A 20,031-nucleotide genomic window follows, 5' to 3' on the forward strand; every position below is an offset into this window, starting at 1 on the left:
GGATTTAATTAGTTCGGTTTGTTCAGTAGCTATTTTTTATTTGTTCATTAATGCATTTTAGATAGACAATGAAATACACCTCATATTTGGTGACTGAAGTTATCCGTTGCATTTTCAATATTTATTAAATTCACTAACACCGTCAATTTTCACGGTCTTACTGTTCATTTGTTAAGTGGATAATCTAGATGAGGGTGTACGTTTTACTAAAGACTTTGTTTTATGCTTCAACTTTCCACTTATTCATGATTTTCATTAGTAATGTTTAGCTGATCTATGCAGATAGTTTTGAATAGTTTCAGACGTTTAAAATGAAGTCTTCAGTGAGGAAATCTTAGTTTAATATTCAGCAGTCACTAATTAACTGGATAGGAAAATAACTGGAATTGTTTGGTCTAACACGATTGTTGAACGTTACGAAAGCTGAGGATAACCCAATGCTCGTTTAGTTAAATCTTTGTTTAAATCAATCATTTAGACAGATACTACAAATAAACTACGTTTTAATGCGTTTCACATTTTATTCCTTTGTTTCGATTGCGAATGAGTTACCATAGTTTAATTTGATAGCGGATTATTTAAATTCATCGAAGTTTTGAGGTAATCAACACATTTTCTATCTAATGCTATACAACCACAACAAATTTTCCCTTAGTTTAAGACCTCAGGTAATAAGCCGTGAATAGATGAAAACTGCACAAAATAATTCACATATTCACAATCTATTGTTTTGCTTCTGAGAGTTAATTTTAGCTTTTTTTCTCTCCTTCGCTCAATGGTTATAATTAATGATCCTGTATAATGATATGGAAACGTTAATAATGGCATTCATTAATGCACTGATATGAGGTATTTATTCTATTCTATTTCATTGTTCGGAAATTATTACATAAATTTAACGCAGTTTTCCTTTTAAAAAACCGACCAGTAATTAGCTAACGGTTATGTCATACTTGTGGGATCGAAACAGCGGATTATATTTCATCAAGATCAGTTGTAAAATATGAACCATATGTGCATATTATAGTTGGTTTCAAGTCATTTTAACCAAATGGCTAAACTCAATATTGCTTACTCAAGACTAAGGGAGATAATAACCAGGGTTTTTTAGTAAATATTTGAGACTATGCATTAAAGAAGACAGCAATGTCATGCTTTCAATGGTTCGTTAAGTTAAATGAATTATATAAATCGTTCTGGTTGCATACATTTGAATTAGAAATGTATGTTGAATAAATCAGTAACGGCTTTTTCGTAAATGATGAAATTTTTTAATCTTAAGGAAGTAGTTTTATAAAACTTATTGAAAGCGATTTTGTGTATTATTCTGGTGATCAAAATACTGATCAATAGAAAATTAGAAAAGTTTGAAAACATATTCATATCTATTGAATTAGTTAATAGCTATCTGAACTCAGTAGCTCAGTGGATAACGCTTTAGGTATTTGAAACAAAAAGTACTTAGTTGAAGTCCCAATATGTAAACCAACAAAATGAGAGTGTAGGTACATGCAACTAAGTCATAGATGGATCAAAATGAGCTTCCTGGATTTCGCTATCAGCCATAAATCAATAACACGAAAATATAGGTATGTTTAGACAATAAATATTTACAAATATGTGTATGAACCTGAAAAAATAAAAGTAAAAACTTACAGTTGTTTGTTGCAAACAATCAATTAGATGATAGTACTGTTGTTCAAATAAATCATGAACATCTTCAGTATCCTCTTCAGTTGAAACATTTCGTTCTCCTCCTGCATGGTCCATTTTCTGTATATGTTCTATATGTTCTTCTTCATGCCTATGGAACATTTCTACATCTTTTTCTTGTTGTACTTCATCAGCTTTGTACTTTTTCAACTCAAGAAGTTGAATATTATTCATTTCATCATTTTGTACAATATCGTTTACTTCTTGTGTATTATCTTTATTTACTATCACATTTACATTTGATTTATGATGCTCCAATAGTTTCCTATTTTTATATCGTTTTCTACCTTCAGAGAATGCATTCTCTGCAACAGCTTTCATTTCTGTTAAACGAGATAATCTCGCCTTCTAGAATTGTGTTTTTTTAATTATTATTTAAAAAAAAGGAAACGTTATAATATTTGAAATACGAAAATGATAAATCACAGAATTAAATAAACTATAAGAATTTTAAATGAAATATTTCTGAATAAAGTAGATCTTTTTTTAATGGTGCCTATTCTCCAAATAGTAGAAACTGATCACCGTAACGACAAAGTTGGTGAGAAAAGTATATATATATCTGTATGTGATTCTGATGCATTCATGATACATCTACCCATACATATTCATACAAGACAAATGAAAATAATATTGACAGTGTACATAACACGAAACAATTGCTAGTTATTAGTGGCAGCAAACAGTAAATCATTAGTCACATTTGTTACATTGACAAGATTAGCCAAAGATGTCAGAATTGACAGTTGACTAATAAAATCTATTTGTTTTTCTTTCATACACCTATGCTAACATTAAAATGTACTTCAAACTAAATCTAGAAAGTGTGACATATGACCTTTTCGATCCATCAGATAAGACTGTTTTTTTAGGTTACACAGAAATACTATTTTCGTTTTTCAGAATACATATTCAAACGTATAACAATATTGATTGATTCATATAGTGTTTTGATCAGCATAATATTGAAAACTTATTACCACTACCCTCATAGTATATGATTAATGTTTTATTAATGGTCATCGGTAGACTGAAACTGTTACTTCGTAATGAGTGGCTTTTCTTATTATGATATAATGTTATTATATAATGTTGATTTATTGACTGTCAAATAAAATCAATTATATTCAGTTGGGTCACAATGTGTGACCAGTTCAATATCTAATTGTAGATAAGGTGCATAGGGTAAAACAACTAGCTAGTGTTATTACTTATGAAGTATAGATTACTGTTGAAGTTACGTCAAAAGTCAATCATTCATATCTGAGTATGAGAAATTTATTTGGCAATCACAACATTTTAATAGTTGAATTCATAAGTCGATCTAAACTAGACCATCATTAGAAACCTAGAGGCACTAGACGGCCGTTTCGTACCAATATGAGACTACTTGGCAGTGTGCATCCACGATTCTGCACGTGGGACTCGAGCTCATAACCTATTGTGCCGCGCGCGAACTTTTAACCTCTAGACCGCTGAGCCTGCATCCAACGCTGTTAATGTCTAACTCCAATCGATCTATGATATTGCGCATTCCTTCATCTATTGTCTGAGCTAGATACCTTTCTCTACCTGACACGGATTGGAATCCAGTGGTTATGGCTTCTCACTTGAACTCCAGGAAATCCACCTTGAAGCCAGTCACTAGTGAGCACATAATTATAATTAACAGAATGGGAGGCATGTAAAGATTCTAGTAGTTTTATTAGTTGTATTCATGGGTAAATTTAAGCAAGACCACCAACCATTAAAATTACTACAATTTCCAAAAACATTCATTCTGATAATTATATTAGTTGACGTAGTTTAACTGTTCTTTATAAAGACAAATTATATGTAACATAAATAAATAAATAAATATGTTTGAAATATAGATTAGTCAACAAAATCAACCAAATGATATATATATATATATATATATATATGACTCAAAAATAACGATAAATAAAAAGGGCATAAAATAGCAAGTATTCAGGAGGAATCATGGTGATTGTATAATCAAATGCCATCATCAAAAAGGTACGCGTATTTATAAACAGTTGTTTACGCAAAATACTCAACGACCGTTGACCCTATACTATCAGCAACAGCGTATTGTGGGAGAGAACATGCCAACTTACTGTTGAAGAGGAAATTAGAAAAATACGTTGGAAGTGGATAGGACATACATCATCATCAGACTCACAAGACAAACCCTAACTTAGAATCCTGAAGTGAAATGGAAAAAAGGATGACCACAGAACACACTACATGGGAACTTGGAAAGAGACATAAAAGGATCAATGGTAACTGGAAACAGCTGGAAAGGATTGTCCAGGATAGAGTTAGGTGAAGAATGCTGGTAGACGACCTATGCTCTTCCACGAGGGGTAACAGGCATAAGTAAGTAAGTAAGTAATGTCATCAAATGAAATTCGATAAATTGAATCCTTCTCACACAACAAATTATTAAATTCTAACCTCAACCTATATTGTTAAATTTTTTTCTTTATTTATACATCAAAAGATAACCTAATTGAATTTTTACAAAATGAGCTAAATTAAATAATCACAGCAAATTACATCACACCAATATAGGAAACCTATATAAATAATCTCCATGACTGTAATGGATCTAAGTGTTACTTCATTAAAGTATATGCTTATAGTCCAGTAGTGATTACTGTTTATACTGAAGTGGATTCAACTCTCATTGAGTTTTTTTCCACAAAACTGTACAAAAAGTGTTGAGTTTTTTCTCATATTTTTAAGTACAATCTTTTATTTCACTACTTAAGTATGCTACAGTAGGAAAGAATGTAAATCACAACTTTATATGAGTGATAAATATTGATTAAATAATTTTTGTTTCGGCCTGGATGTAAACAGATAATTGTTATTATCTTTCAGTGGACGTGTAACACTATAGACAATGCTTTGAACAGAATCTTATATATATATATATATATATATATATATATATATATATATATTCGAATATATCAGTGGTCAAATTATGTAACGAACAATTTATCAAGCCTTCATTATGTAACAGTTTGATTACTTAAATCCTAGATGTGACGTTGAAATTAACATAACTACAAAAACATGAAGATTAAAATAACTTAGTAATAACAATAATTGTGATTTCAGTTTTTGCTGAGCAAATATAATGCAAGAGGTAAATTGAATTTCAGTAGATGACTGATCGAAAACATATGGGACGAACTAGACATATGCGGCCAAGAAACTAACTTTAGCTTTTGTACAAATTTCGCAAATGAATGCATTTTTAATTATATCACGTAATAGGAGTAATAGAAATACTTTCTTAAGATGTTCAAAATGTATGTGATGATAAACAAAAATTATTTTTTTACACTACAGAGTATAAATGACAGTGTTGAGTGTAAGAGATGCTTAATTCTTCCTGCTTATATTATACATAATACACAAATCCACTGTATTACTTAATATTAGCCATATGTCCTACAATCTTTCCTAAACCCTAAATCTGAAACTTTGGTGATAAATCTGAGCATAAACCACAGACAAAAGTTCCTAATTCCAAATTCATAAACAATTAAGAGACTCCTGAAAAACTGTTTGTATCATTGTAAGGCCTCTCAAAAACGAATAACCTAAATCCATATGCAATAATTTTCATGTCATTATTTTTTTCAATTTACATGGGAAAAAAACTGCAGAATTTAACCAAAAAAATTGGTAATGTAAAATTCGTTTGTCTTTCGTGATGTCATCAACTATTAAATTTGCTTTCTGATCGGGTAACAGACTACACAAAAATACTGCAGTTGTTTGAGGCTGGTTATCAAATAGTACTCTCTTATCTACGATAATGCTCTCTGTGTAAAGTATTTGATTCCAGTATAGGGTTGTTGTGGAGATTAATAAGTTATTGATTGAGATCATCAACCGATTGATGTTAGACCACTATTGAAAACCTGGAAGCACTAGACGGCCGTTTCATCCTATTGTGGGATTGCTCAGCAGTGAGCATCCACGATCTTGTATGAATTTCCTAAACATAAAATCCAATTTAGTAGTAATTAAAATGTTTTTTAAAGACAAATTGATATAGAAGTTCATTTAAACTATTAGAATGATAAAATAATAAAGTATAATTATGCTACTAAAGAGGAAACACTTTAATTTTATTCGTAACAATAAATTGTCTATATTTAATTGTCATTGTATTGACATAACAAGATAATGGATACTGGAAACTATCAATCAATTAATCTAACATCATATACATTAATTAATATAGATGATAATGAAACTTTTAAATGATCTAAATGGACAAATTAAAGACGATGAATATTTAATTAAAAACTGCACTGATCAATAATAAAATTCTATACCGAATAATTCTCAACTCAAATCATAAGAAACTTATATCATACAACAAATTTATAATTTATCAAAGATAGACAGATGATAATAACATTGATAACAGTAAATCATTTTTGTTTGAATTTAGTCTGTATCTTGAAAAATTCATCATAGTAAAGACAAGAAACATGATATTTTTACGTTTATCTTCTTATAGATGCATTTATTTAACTTATTAATCCTCATAGTGTACATCGTATAACTGACTATAGTTGAACAACCATTAAAAAACTAGGAATCACCGAATGATTCTTTCAAAATCGAACATTCCAATCGTTAAACATAAGTCATATTCTCCAACACAATCTATTTGAGCATATAAGCAAACACATGAGTAATATGCTTCCAAATCAATGGAAAGACTAGATTTTACAGATTATATAATAATGTTTTATACAAGAAACAAAACACAACTAAGTTTTATATCATCAAGATATGAACAATATGATCTTTCATTGTTTAATATGATGTATAAATCATCTATGAATCAAATAATCAGTGTCAATTATTGATATTTAACTTTCCTTATACTGTACTGTATTTGCTTGATAAAGAATAATTATCATAAGAAAAAAGAGAACAGATTGTGTAAAATTATACATTCCTCTCAATATATCTATATACGTATTCATTCGACAAATTTTCATTCGTAGTTAATTAACTTAACTGACTTTTATTTTTATAGGAATATTTCATTAAGAAACTTATAAAATACTTTAATAATACTGTTACTTTTTTTAAATATTATCCCTAATTATTATTTATCAGTTTTTGGGGGATATAAATTATTTAATAAGAAATGAAGATTGTGAATTAGAGAAAAGAAAACCACATTGGAAATTAATTCTAATCATCATTAACAAACATTTGAATTATTCCATAGTTGATATTCAGTAATGAATTTTAATCAGTTTTTGTTGAGGTTTATACATCGTATGTAAATGGCTTCACGACAACCAAATGATGATTAATAATCAAATTTAAATACCAACAACAAAACAATTTAATTGTTTAATTATGATAATGTAGACATCATACCAAGTGAATACTATTGTAACTATTCAAACTCATTAGCTTGGTGGACAACGTGATGGTATCTGAAGTAAAAAGTACTTGATATGTAGTGAAAGATAACTTGGTACGGATAACTAATTTATTGTTTGTTACAAAATTACAGAGTATCTTCTTAAAATATGGAAACTGTCCATTATAAACCTTATTTGCACACCTTCAATCAGTTGTCTGTTTTTACATTTCATCGCTCTTTGATTCCTGTTACCATTTTAGATGCTTTTAGTTTTCTTTTCTCTTCATTTTAATCTTCTCAACCTTCTGCTGGTATGCACTCCACTTCCGATTGACGCTACATACTACTTATATATGTCAAAATAAGTAGTATATATCACAGATATAATCTTGATGTAAACATCAACAAAACTGGAGTTCTTCTATATCCAGCTGATGAGTCCTAAATAGAGTGGAACGTGCACTCTGACAACACTATCAGTCACAAAATATCTAAAGCAATACAGTACCTAAAGTTAATGAGGTGTAGATCGTAATAAAAAAGATTAGTAATGTGTACTAGATTATTTGCAGTCGAATTATGATAATATAGTCATAATTAAAATGACGAGACGTTTTTGTGGTTGTAGTAATCAGCTTTGTATATCTTACTGCTGTTAAATGAATACTACAAAGTAAATTTACAACCATGTTCTGCAGACGATCCATTTTCTTCGGGTAATTTTTACGCATTTAAATTTAAATCTGTGAGTCAGTTTTCGAATGTTAATGAAATCAAACATCTCATCAGATTTATTTTTTGAATTCATAAAGATATTATCTACTTAGATTATGTGATGTGTATGAAACAGATTGGAGGTTATTAATTTAATTTGCTTCCCTTAAAAATCATTGTTTATCAGCTTACTTTTTGAGCTTCTCGTTTATCAGTTCGTTGATTTTGTTGATATATCCTGGCAAAATGTGAAACAATCACAGGGACTGGTAAGGCGATAACAAGTACACCAGAAAGTGAACAAATACCGCCAACTATTTTTCCAATAATTGTAGTTGGTACAATATCTCCATATCTGTAAGAATGAAAATAATATCACTAAGCTTAAATAAGTTCCAATTTCATTTTTACATTAGATAATTATTTTATTTATTTGAAAGAGTTTTATTTCGAATTTCAGTAAGGTTTGTGAATATGTAATTTCTTAATATGAAAATCCGCCCTAAAATAACTTTCCAAATAAATATGTATACAACACGATAAGAAATAAATCATCATTATTGAAAAAGGAATAAAATTATGCTGATCCTATCATTCTTACTGATTACAGAAAAAGAGTTAATCAGTAAACAGACATATAGCCAAGCAACAGATTTAATACTGTACTTTATACATTGTAGATCAATGACAAACGAATCAAACATATTGACTCCTGGAATAATAACTCGATAATGACATAACGAATGCTTTAATTATCAAAATACTACTCAGTAAATCGGTTTCATCATCTCCGGTTATTAATTAACGCTTTGATTAATATCTGAGTAAAATCTTTATTATGAAAATATATGGTGTAATTAGTTATTGATGAGATTCCATTGAGTTGATTCTCAGACTGACCAAAATTCATGAATGGTCGTTAGGTAACATTGTCGATAAGCTAGTTGAAGCATATTATTTCAATATATATATATATATATATATATATATATATATATATATCAACATATTTAATTTAAAGAGACTTGTTTAAATAAGTAAACATATCATCTAGTTCGTTGGTACCACTAACGATGACGAGATTTTTTATTATTATTATTATTATTATTATGGTCAACTTTAACTACAATTTCCAATTTTGTTTTAGCAAATAAATCAGTATTCATACTAAAACATAATATTTTTATGAATAATATGATTTGATTTATTATACTATAATATCAACTACGATTTATATGACGTTTTATTAGAAAACATTAATTAATAAACTTGTCATTTCTTTGTTTTAATATATTTTGTTTTTGCTTTCAGAAAATAAATACAGTTAGCGGTATAATAATCCATATTTTTCTTAAAGTTGGAAAGTAAAACAACCAATCTGTTCAAATATTATTAATTTGTAATTAGAATTATTGTTTATATGAGATATGTTGAGTGGATGAAATCCAGGCAAACATTTTGTTACATTTATCTATAGATAATTAAATAAGTTCAAACAACTTGAAAGTGTTAACAAAATCCATTAAGAATAGTCTAAGAGCGATCTAATGATGCTTTCTTCTTCTTCTTCTTCTTCAAAAACATTACTTCAATGCTTTTTTGTGTTGGAAAATTCACACATCAAACATAGAATAAGAAGAATTATTAAAAAATTATTCATTCTATATTAGTTGAAAATTATGGATTTTAACCTTGATGAATATTTTGTCCTGTCAGTTGAACAATTTAATCATGCAAGAATGTTTAGACAGAAGTGAATTATTCAAAGTTTGCTCTGATTATATTGTTCAGGAAAACAATGAAAGCTTCATACTCGATTTATTTATTTTACAAAATAAAACTTCACTATAACCATTCACTTACAAATCTTTACAATCTTAATATGTAAATGATTATGTTCGACATTTACTCAGAATAATACAAATATTTCAAATAAAATGACAAATTATAAATTTTACAGTAACAATCATTATTCTTATTTATTTCAGATTTAAAGAATGACATAATTATACAAGTACCTTACTTTCAGGAAATGAATTATTTTGATGAGATTACAAATAATGGAAAACCTTTGAGCAAATCTAATATGACTTTGGAAATGTCCACCTACATACTAAGGTAAAATGAGAGTAATAAAATAGTATGAGAAATTAAGATCAAGATTTCAAGTGGAACGTTAGGATTAGGAATGAAATTTAATGTTTTCATCAAAAATTGACATCAGTTATAATGCTAAAAATGTATTTAGCCAAAGGAGTGAACCAATTTTTTTCTCTAAACTCCAAGATCTTTTATCTTAAATCTGATTAGTTTCACTGTTAATCATAGTCTTGCCCTCAGAATATTCAACTGTATACATACTTTCTCAATGACTAAATTGCTAACGTTCATAGAAGGTTCATCGGTGCTAAAATCAACATATATATGACATTAAATCTTTTCCAAATAACTTTAGTTCATTTCATTTTACAAGTTTTTGTAAGACCAGAGATAATTTGTTAATCGGGATAACACTATTTAAACATTATTAGTAATGATACCAGTTATACAGTCTAAATAAGGCTGGCGAACGATGACCCAGTGATCATTGACCTTACGCTATCCAGTTATCTGTACAGATGTTATTTTCTAAATACATTTTTTATATCAGTTGAATCATAATTAGTGCAGAACCTTGAGAGACCTTCAAAACATACTTGATAATGCTCTAAATTTTATTAATTACTTCTAACGTGTATCTAGCGTTTTAAATGCAATTTCCATCTGTAGTATGCGTTTCCTATTATTTAGAAATCGTTTAATTGCACAACAGATGTGTTTAGAAATTTAAGGCATCTAGTAAACTAAATAAAGGCGACTTTTATCTCAGCTTCTAACAAAATACAAGCCATCCGTCATAAATTTTGAATTTTGCGTAAAAATTCTAAAGGTACTGCCTTAAAGATTGTTGGTTTGTTTACAAAGAATAATTTTAAAATATGTAGTATTGAAAACTAACTAAATAACATTTTTAAAAAGAAATAAAGGTGAATGAATCTTCAGTTTATGTTAAAATGTTTGAACTATCCACTGATGAGCTTTACTTAATTAAACCACTCATTTGATTTGCAATAAATCATCAATTTAGATATAAAAAGCGTTATTTTATTGATGCATTCGCAAAATGAGAAACTAATCTTTAACACAAACAGAACTAAACTATCCAATTCAAAACTACATTTACTGCCCGATCTAATATAGAAAGTAGAATGTTTTAAGACTAGTCACTGAGAGCCAATCAATCGGAAAACTGAAATTCCTTCAATAGCATTATAAATAAGTACTATTTTAATGTGTTTATTTAGAAAAAATTGCCATCATTATTGCTTATCCTAATGTGGAAATACAATAAGATAAATAGATAAATACCATGGTCACTATAAAAAATAGCTTACGAAAAAATGATTACTGGGCATACAATATTAGATAGAGTGACCAACTTAAATGTCATTATTATAAGTAATATTAATAATGATTACTTGACTGTAGACAAAATAATAAATGCTTTTCATAAACATTGATAAATATTTCAGTTTATTCAAATGGTATATTCTTTTGATTAAAAAATAGAATAGATAACCGCCGAAAGTTTTATTTAAATCAAAATAATATACAATCGATTTCATTCGACTAAATACTATTTGAAACTAAATGAATATGATTTTATGATATTTAAACACTAGTACACTTGGAAATTATTTTGAAGTTAACACAATGCAATAAGGATCATTAGATGCATGTACTGTTACAATAAAATAAAGATAGTGTTGTAATTAAACACTGATGAATTTACTTATGAAAATTTATCGACATTAATGAGAAGCGTTGCTCAAACTAACATTTCGAAATTAAACATATATTTAAAAAAATTACAAATCTTCTAAAGTTTCATGTTAACATCGTTTTGTGAAGAAACAAAACCCTGTTTGCTATGAATCAGTAAATGATAGATTTTTTTTCTTACACTAAGTTGTGGTTTCATCTTGTGGATAGCAAGAGTTTCTACTACTGTATGCGGCTGAATATGAAGAAATCTGCAAAGATTCGAATAGGTCCTATAAACACTGTTAAAATTGACACGTTAATCGGTAAAATGGTCAGAGCCTACTGAATGTTTAAGGATCGAACCTCTGATGACATTTCTATTGCTCTTGTAAGACCAAATGTGAACAGTCTCTAATATATGTGCTGATACTAAGAACTGGCTACGGCTTAGATACCTTTCTCTACAATGACATAATATTATCTACAAATCATATCATTTATTCCAAAGATAAATACATTGATTATTGTTTGTAATAGTTTATTTTCTGACATTATTGCAATTAAACGAAATGCATATGCTAAACTTTATTGTTTAACTCCATTTAAAATCCAGTCAAAAACTTTGTTCATAAATAAACGTCTTACCCTGTTTTAATAAACAAAGTATCGAACTCTATCAGTCTATCTGAAAAAGTAACATTCATTTTACTAGTCTTTAAAAAACATTGACGTAAGAGAATTTAGCCTGATTAACAGTAGAATTTAAGTATGTTTGCTCCTAATTAGTACTCGCCGACTAGATGTTTTTGCATCCCAGTGTTGATGTTCACATGAAGACGCTAACGCATTATCTACTATGTTACTAAGTCCGGCTAATCACAAAATCTTCAATTCAAACTGTTTCATACATATAAAATATGTATTAGTTACAGTAAAATAAAGTAGATGAGTCGAAAATCTAATCAAATGCACATATATTTTGGTTTTTTTCATTAAAAATAGAAATTATGATGACAATGAAAAAAAAGGAGAATAACAAAACAAAAATTGTGACACGACTTTAGTTTTACCATATATTGAATTCTCGTTGTATACAACAAATATCACTAAGTACAAATATACGATAAAAGCAAGTTAAGTGACTTCAATTCAGACTTTTATTGTAAACATTGTTATGATCAAATTATAATGCATATGTCACATACTGTTCATTAAGTTTAGCGATTTCTTAATTATCTTTATATTAATTTTCGATGGAGTTTATATCATACTAAATATAGAGAATAAAGCAAACATAACTTTACAGTGTTGAAATTTAAAAAAGAACTGGAAAAAAGTAGACAAATTAAGGAGAGAAAAAAAAAGAAAAAATTATATTTTCGCTAAAATGAACTAACTTATTGAATAAATGATAGTTAATATTAACTTTAAGGCAACAGAAAGAATAGACTTATACATAATGCTAACACTTACGTAAATAAAAACTTAAGTTTTCATAAATTTGGTAAAAAGTAAATGGAAGTAACTGTTTGTGTCGTATAATTAAAACTTATTTTAACACTTTTTATTTGTGTGTGTGATGTTGTGTTTCAAATTAAAGATTTTATTGTATAGATAATTATGTCACTCCTTATATTTTATAACCGGGTGGATATTTATTTTTTTCTTCTACAATGTGAATTTTATTACTCTTTCAGGTACTTCTTAGAAGTAAGTTAGGTGCTTTATTTATGATAATATTTTTTTTTAAATACAGGAGGATACATATACAATAGATGCATGAATTATGACATGAATACATTTAGTTAAAAACCAAAATTAATGCTAAATTAGGACACATTAAAAAAAAAGATCAAAGTTACTGAAAGAATTTTAGTAAAGAAAAATGAGGAAAAAAACTGCTTATAAACACAACTATTCATATTTATTACATTTTTTCAAAACATCAACTGAAAATTCCAAAAAAAGAAGGAAAAGAAAATAGCTATTTCCATTATTCTAAAATATTTGATTTTAAAGTATACAATCAAATCATATTGTTCATCCATAACAACTAATTCAATTAATAATGACTAATGATAAGCACATACAAAAAAAGCATTACATTTAATTACTGGCTCATAATACGTTTACATAATTTTGATAGAGTTTCGTTGTTTCCAACTCAGAGAACAAAACTCCATCAAAATCATCCACCTGAGCTATAAATCTTCTCCACCGTTTATATAATTTATAATTTGATCATAGATTTACTATTCCAATCAATTTTCATGTTAAGAATATTCTGTTATGTGAATATATAATTAAATGAATAGTTTAACATCAATTTTGATTTGTTTTATTTTTTAATGTACACACTTGAAAATAATCAGAAAACAAATATGGAAAATAACTTCTTTTTTTTTCTTTTTATATAATCGAATATATATGTGTCATTTGTATACAAGAAATCGACGGTTATTTAGGATTATCAATGCTGATTAGTTTACCATCACTCATAATAGTATTTTAAGAAAACACAATAAAAAAATCAAATTCAAAAATAAATGAGGCAAAGAAAAATGTTTGTGATAAACACTTGACAATTTTCTTGATTTCTTTTTTCTTTCTTTTCATAAAGAAGATAATTCATACAACTGGAAATATCCGTTAACAAATTATTCGAAACATGATGAAAATTGGACTGAATTTCATTTATAATTTTTGTCTATGCTTCTTATTTATACATGCATATATATATATATATATATATATATCAGTCAGCAACAACGTAGGACTAGGCACCAATATGCATCGGTCCAAGTTGCCATACCTCATTAGCACAACAAGATGAACACCAAATTCATAGAAGTAGTCACTTCAATGATAGTAATATATAAAAAGAAAGATTGCGTATAAGGATAAAGAATTAATTCATAGAAAGAAAGAAATAGAGCAATTTTATTCTCACGGTTTAAGGGAAGAGGGAGAGTGTATACACCTACACTATTGTAATTGATTCTGAGCCATGTTACCTACAGTCTCCAACCATTTGTTACGATAGTGTGCATCTACCAACATGGCTCGAACCAGACTTCACGGACTGATGGCATGTTTTGGTTTGGCCACCCCTAACTTTATTCCAAACATCCCAAACACTAGTCAGCATTGCGCGTCGTCGTAAACAGTGTTCAGGCATACGTAATATATATATACGAAATATTTAAAGCATATATGAGTTCCTCGATCTGTTTAGAATTCGAAATCCTTGTACAATACTCCCATTAGTACGAGATTCAACAATGATATACATTCTACTAGTCAAAAAAAGCGAGATTATCAGAAGCATAAAATCAGCAGAATGATTAAAATGTTTAGTCTAAAGAAACAATTTTTGTACCCCTTAATCTGATTCCAGTTAAATCTTATGCTAATTGTTATTGAAATACACATTTTGCCGACCCTCGTATATTTTTATCGACTAAATTTACGTTAGAGAATAACAAAATAAAATAAACCAAATACAAGAATAAGTTTTCAATAAGTATATATCAAAAACTCATTGATTCGGAAAAGTAATCAGAGAAACGAAGCGAGACGAAACGAAATGACTCACAGCGGAGAAGGTGAACAAGTCAACTACTTTTAGTCAAGCGTGACTTAATACTTATGTTCAGACAAAAATTAGATATAGACACGTTAAGAATAGTGCAAGCAATTAACACACGTACGATCATATAAAAATCCAGGGTTAAGAAGCGAATAAGTGATAAGGTCAAAGTGTGGCATGAGAAGAATGAACAATATGGTCTGTCCAAAAGCTAGAATAATTTATGTGTGCTTGATATAGTACCAGTCACTACAATCTGATACAACTCACCTTTTCACTAGAACGTAAAGTTTACATCATTCGATCATATTCTGACTAACAATTTTCATGTAATTTGTTAAATCATGTAACTATTTGTTGCACTGAATAAATGGAGATAAAAGAGACAGCGACCTATCAGTCAGTCATGTTTCTTAATTACACTAAAATTAGTCAGCTTTCTGTTCCCTAACCCAATCGATGACAGTGTAGTATTATCAAGCAAACTTTTCATTCTCATTGAAAGAAAATTTAAGCATGGATTGCAAAACAAATGTTCATATAAATTAATGTTCATTACAAACAGAATACGATTGGCCGGAAAAATCCTTAATCATAATAATTTTAGGCTGTCCTAATAAATCTTAAACAGCTTATTTCAGTTATTAAAATCATAAACCGAACTAAGCTAGACTACCATGGAAAAATTGTAAACGCTAGACGACTATTTAGTCCTAGTATGAGAATCATCAGAATTACGAATTTTCAGGCTCGCAAGCTGAGTTTTACTTACATTTGACTGCCATAAGAACCCGGCAAAAACCTTGTATCTAAATTTGATGACGGTTGTCAGAAATAATAAAGTATACATGAAATCTCGAGAAAATTGTTGCGCGCTATGTGATTCTGATTGATGTTATCCAGCTTAATACTTTGATAGTCGTTTTGTTTATCTCAGGAATACATGGAAAATTGGGGACAAATTTTGAACAAATAAAAACGAAAATCACAGATGATAGTTTCTTTTATACATTTGCTCATAAAAAGCACTTTATTACATAAATAATATTTTGCTAATTAATTATCTTCCCCACTAAACAGCATATATATATATATATATATATATATATATATATAATATCATTTATTATCATGAAGCAGAACATAGAAGAAAAGTCAAAAACACAATCAGTTAACTAAGGTCGATTAAGTCCATAGATTATCATCATTTGTATTATCCTTTATCCAATTTTAAGTCAATGAATGTGTTTATCTGATTAAAAGAAACTAATAACAAACTTAAAAAAGAAATATAAATGATAGAATAGTTAATTATGACCTTGTTTGCTTCACGCTCTCATTTCACATTCTTTTGTAATAAGTATTAGAATGCATACATATAATAATAATGGGACAAAAAGTGACTTTTTCTTCCATTTCAGGCGTTATATCGAACAGTTTATTTATGAACGACCATTAAAATAAATGATCTAGTTTATTATATATGTTCGTATAATTTATACATAGAATTAAGAATAAATTAAAACCATAAATTGTAACCAACCATAAATTACTTTAATTAATATAATCAAACATTATTTTCGAAATTTCGCCGAATAAGCTCACACACACACTCATATGTTGTGTAGAAAATGAAATCCAAAAAAATGTATGATACACTAACTAGTCAAATTTATAAACATATTAAATCTATGAAAACAATTAATATCATTAATTTTGTATATAAATGAACAATAGACGAAGATAAATTGAATTCAGTATCCTGAACACAGATAAACACTATAGTCATGTATGAAAATTACAAACTTCCAGAACGGATGATTAAGATATATAAAGTGCATCCATTACAAAAAAGTTTCAGGATGAATAGTAATGTGGTGTGTTCTACTTATATTGATATAAGTAGTATATTATGCGAGTCAGGAATGTGATGTCTAGCAGCAGAAGATGAGGGAAGATCAAGAAAACAAGAGTGAGAATAGGATGCAATTTGTATGGAAATGTAAGAACAATGAAGTCTGAGGCATTTTGAGACAATTGGTGGATATTTTGCAAATTAACGATTTAATATATGGTTCTCAGATTTTACTGAGATGCTCTGTAATTCATTGTTATAAACATCCGGTCGTCCCCACCCCTGTTCTTGTTCACTACAGTAAGATATATTTCAGTAGACTATGTCATTACTGTTCATTAAACTATGTAAATGAAAGCTATTTGGTTCCTTAATTAGTATTTTATAGTCCGATGCTATTCATAAATAAACTTTAAACGTTATGAAAGACGTTAAGCTTCCAAATCCTAGCATATATACTACACATCTGCAAATCTTTTTACACAGTTCAGCGTATTGAAACTGAAGAGTAAAAAACTGAATTAAATTATAACAAAAGTCTATTTACAACACATATAATTCAAAGAATTCTTCAAAGCCTTATATAACAGAAAGCATAGATCCTTTCGTAACAGTTTTGAATAACATTTCCAGTTGGCAAAATGAGAAAAATAGATATCACTCTGGAAAACTTCTTAACATTTTTATATGACTATCCATATAATATATCAATATGATACTTATGAATTTTATAAGACAGAAATACTGGGGTATAAATGACTACATTTTTTATCAAATTCAATCTACATAAAGGAGTTTTTAGATTACATTTAAAATTACAGAAAATGTGATGCTATTAGGTCTGAGATCAATAAATCAGTCTAAAAAATTCTCAATATGGTTTTGGAAAAGCTAATCCAATTATTGTAATGAACAAGAAGATTTGGTTGAAGTAAACCAATTTACTGTATTATGCAGAATTGTGAAATCTGAAAACAATGCACTACCCATCATTCTCAAACTATCCTTTACAAATTATCGTCTTTTTATTCCTGCTGTTATTTTGATTACTTTTTACTTTCTATCTGGGCAGCATCATTGATGAACAGGGTGGATCTGATGCAGATATGGAAGCGCGGACCGGCAAAGCAAGAGCAGCATATCTACAAGTGAAGAACATCTGGAACTCAAAACAACTGTCAACCAACACCAAGGTCAGCATTTCCCATACAAATGTTAAGACAGTTCTACTGTATGGGGCAGAAACCTGGAGAACTACAAAAGCCATCATCCAGAAAATACAGGTGTTTAGTAACAGTTGTCTACACAAAATACTTCGGATCCGTTGGCCGGACACTACTAGCAACAACGTACTGTAGGAGAGAACAAACCAGATCCCAGCGGAGGAAGAAATCAGGAAGAAGCTCTGGAAAGGGATGGAACACACATTGAGGAAGCACCCAATTGCGTCACAAGACAAGCCCTCACATGGAATCCTCAAGGCCAAAGGAAAAGAGGAAGAACAAAGAACACATTACGCCGGGAAATGGAAATGAACAAGAATTGTATGGAATTAGAAAATAAGGCCCAGGACAGAGTGGAATGGAGAATGCTGGTCTGCGGCCTATGCTCCATTAGGAGTAACAGGCGAAAGTAGGGAAGTAAGTTTCTTTTCTTCATTTTTCCTACTGTCCGTAAGAATTCTACATTGAATTTCTAATACATACTATATAAATCTTTCCTTACAAGTAGTACATATTACACTATGTCTATTGTATAAGTTATGTGGGTGTTTGTCACCATATCTTATTTTTGTATGATTCGTAGATTTGAATTCACATTTTAAAATAAGTTTAATTCAACTTTTTCAATAAATAATTAACTTAAGAAATACTTCTAACGAATGCGTTTGTGAAGTTTTTTTCTTCTTTATTACCCTTCATCATTGTTCATTACACATATCTCAGTTGAAACCTTTACTTCGAAATTAATTCATTCTCTTCTATCAAAATAAAAATCCGAACAAAGTTTAGTTTTAATTAAATAGAGAAAATAAATGGAATAAATCAATTCGTATTATCATGGTACAACTAATGATTATGTTCTATTGAATGATTGAATAAATACAAATTTCATTGAGGAAATAAATTTGAACAAATAAGATACTATTCAATTTTAAAATTACAATTTAGCATTTTGACAATTTTTAGTGATAATGTATATATTGCTCGGGAATGTTTAAGTAGGCAATCAATTATATATTCATAGTTGTACGTTTATTAATTAAATATTGATTCGATTGGAACAAAAAAGGTCAATTTTTTTAAAAACACCAACATACTGAGAAGTTGTTTTTATTTTTCCGTGTTGGGTAGAGACAGGTATCTACCTCAGTACAACGGAAGATGGTCACGCAATTTTGTGGATTGGTTGATGTTAGACACTAAGATTATTGGATGCCGGCTCAATATTCCAGTAGGCTAGGCGTTCGAACGCGAGACTAAAGGCGTTGGGTTGTAATCACGCGAGCGGGATCGTGGATGCGCAATGCTGAGGAGACCCCCAATATGACCAAACGGCCGTCCAGTGGTTCCAGGTTTCCAACGGTGGTCTAACATCAATCCACAACCCTTATACTGATAACAAAATATAAGAAATTCATTCAATAGAATTGTCTGTTCTGATAATCACATTTTGTTACTTTCTTTGGTTTCATAGATTATTTAAGGACTGAATATTTTTGTTCTTCAATAAATCTCCATACTTAAAATTATCGATGGAACTTTTTAAACATGAAAAATCGTTTAGTTTAATTAACAAGACATTATAATCAAACTAAATGTGCAAAAGGCACAAGGAATATTGTTACAAACAGTATAGAAAGTACTCACATTCTTAATCAATTAGAAACATACTATTAAGTTGATAGCAATTACAGAGAAACACCATTATCTA

At 28.9% G+C, this 20,031-nt stretch overlaps 1 protein-coding gene across 1 annotated transcript in view; it reads right to left on the reverse strand.

The window, feature by feature from the left end:
• MS3_00005728 (uncharacterized protein) overlaps positions 1-20,031 on the reverse strand; it is a 74,820-nt gene that overhangs the window by 21,763 nt on the left and 33,026 nt on the right. Inside the window, exons 2-3 of the mRNA XM_051213817.1 lie at positions 8,042-8,204; positions 1,657-2,061 (exon numbers count right to left, since the gene is read on the reverse strand). Coding sequence (XP_051073498.1) covers positions 1,657-2,061; positions 8,042-8,204 — 568 coding nt within the window. The remainder of the gene's footprint in view (positions 1-1,656; positions 2,062-8,041; positions 8,205-20,031) is intronic.

This window comes from Schistosoma haematobium, chromosome 1 (assembly GCF_000699445.3).
Source record: "Schistosoma haematobium chromosome 1, whole genome shotgun sequence".
NCBI classification, from domain to species: domain Eukaryota; kingdom Metazoa; phylum Platyhelminthes; class Trematoda; order Strigeidida; family Schistosomatidae; genus Schistosoma; species Schistosoma haematobium.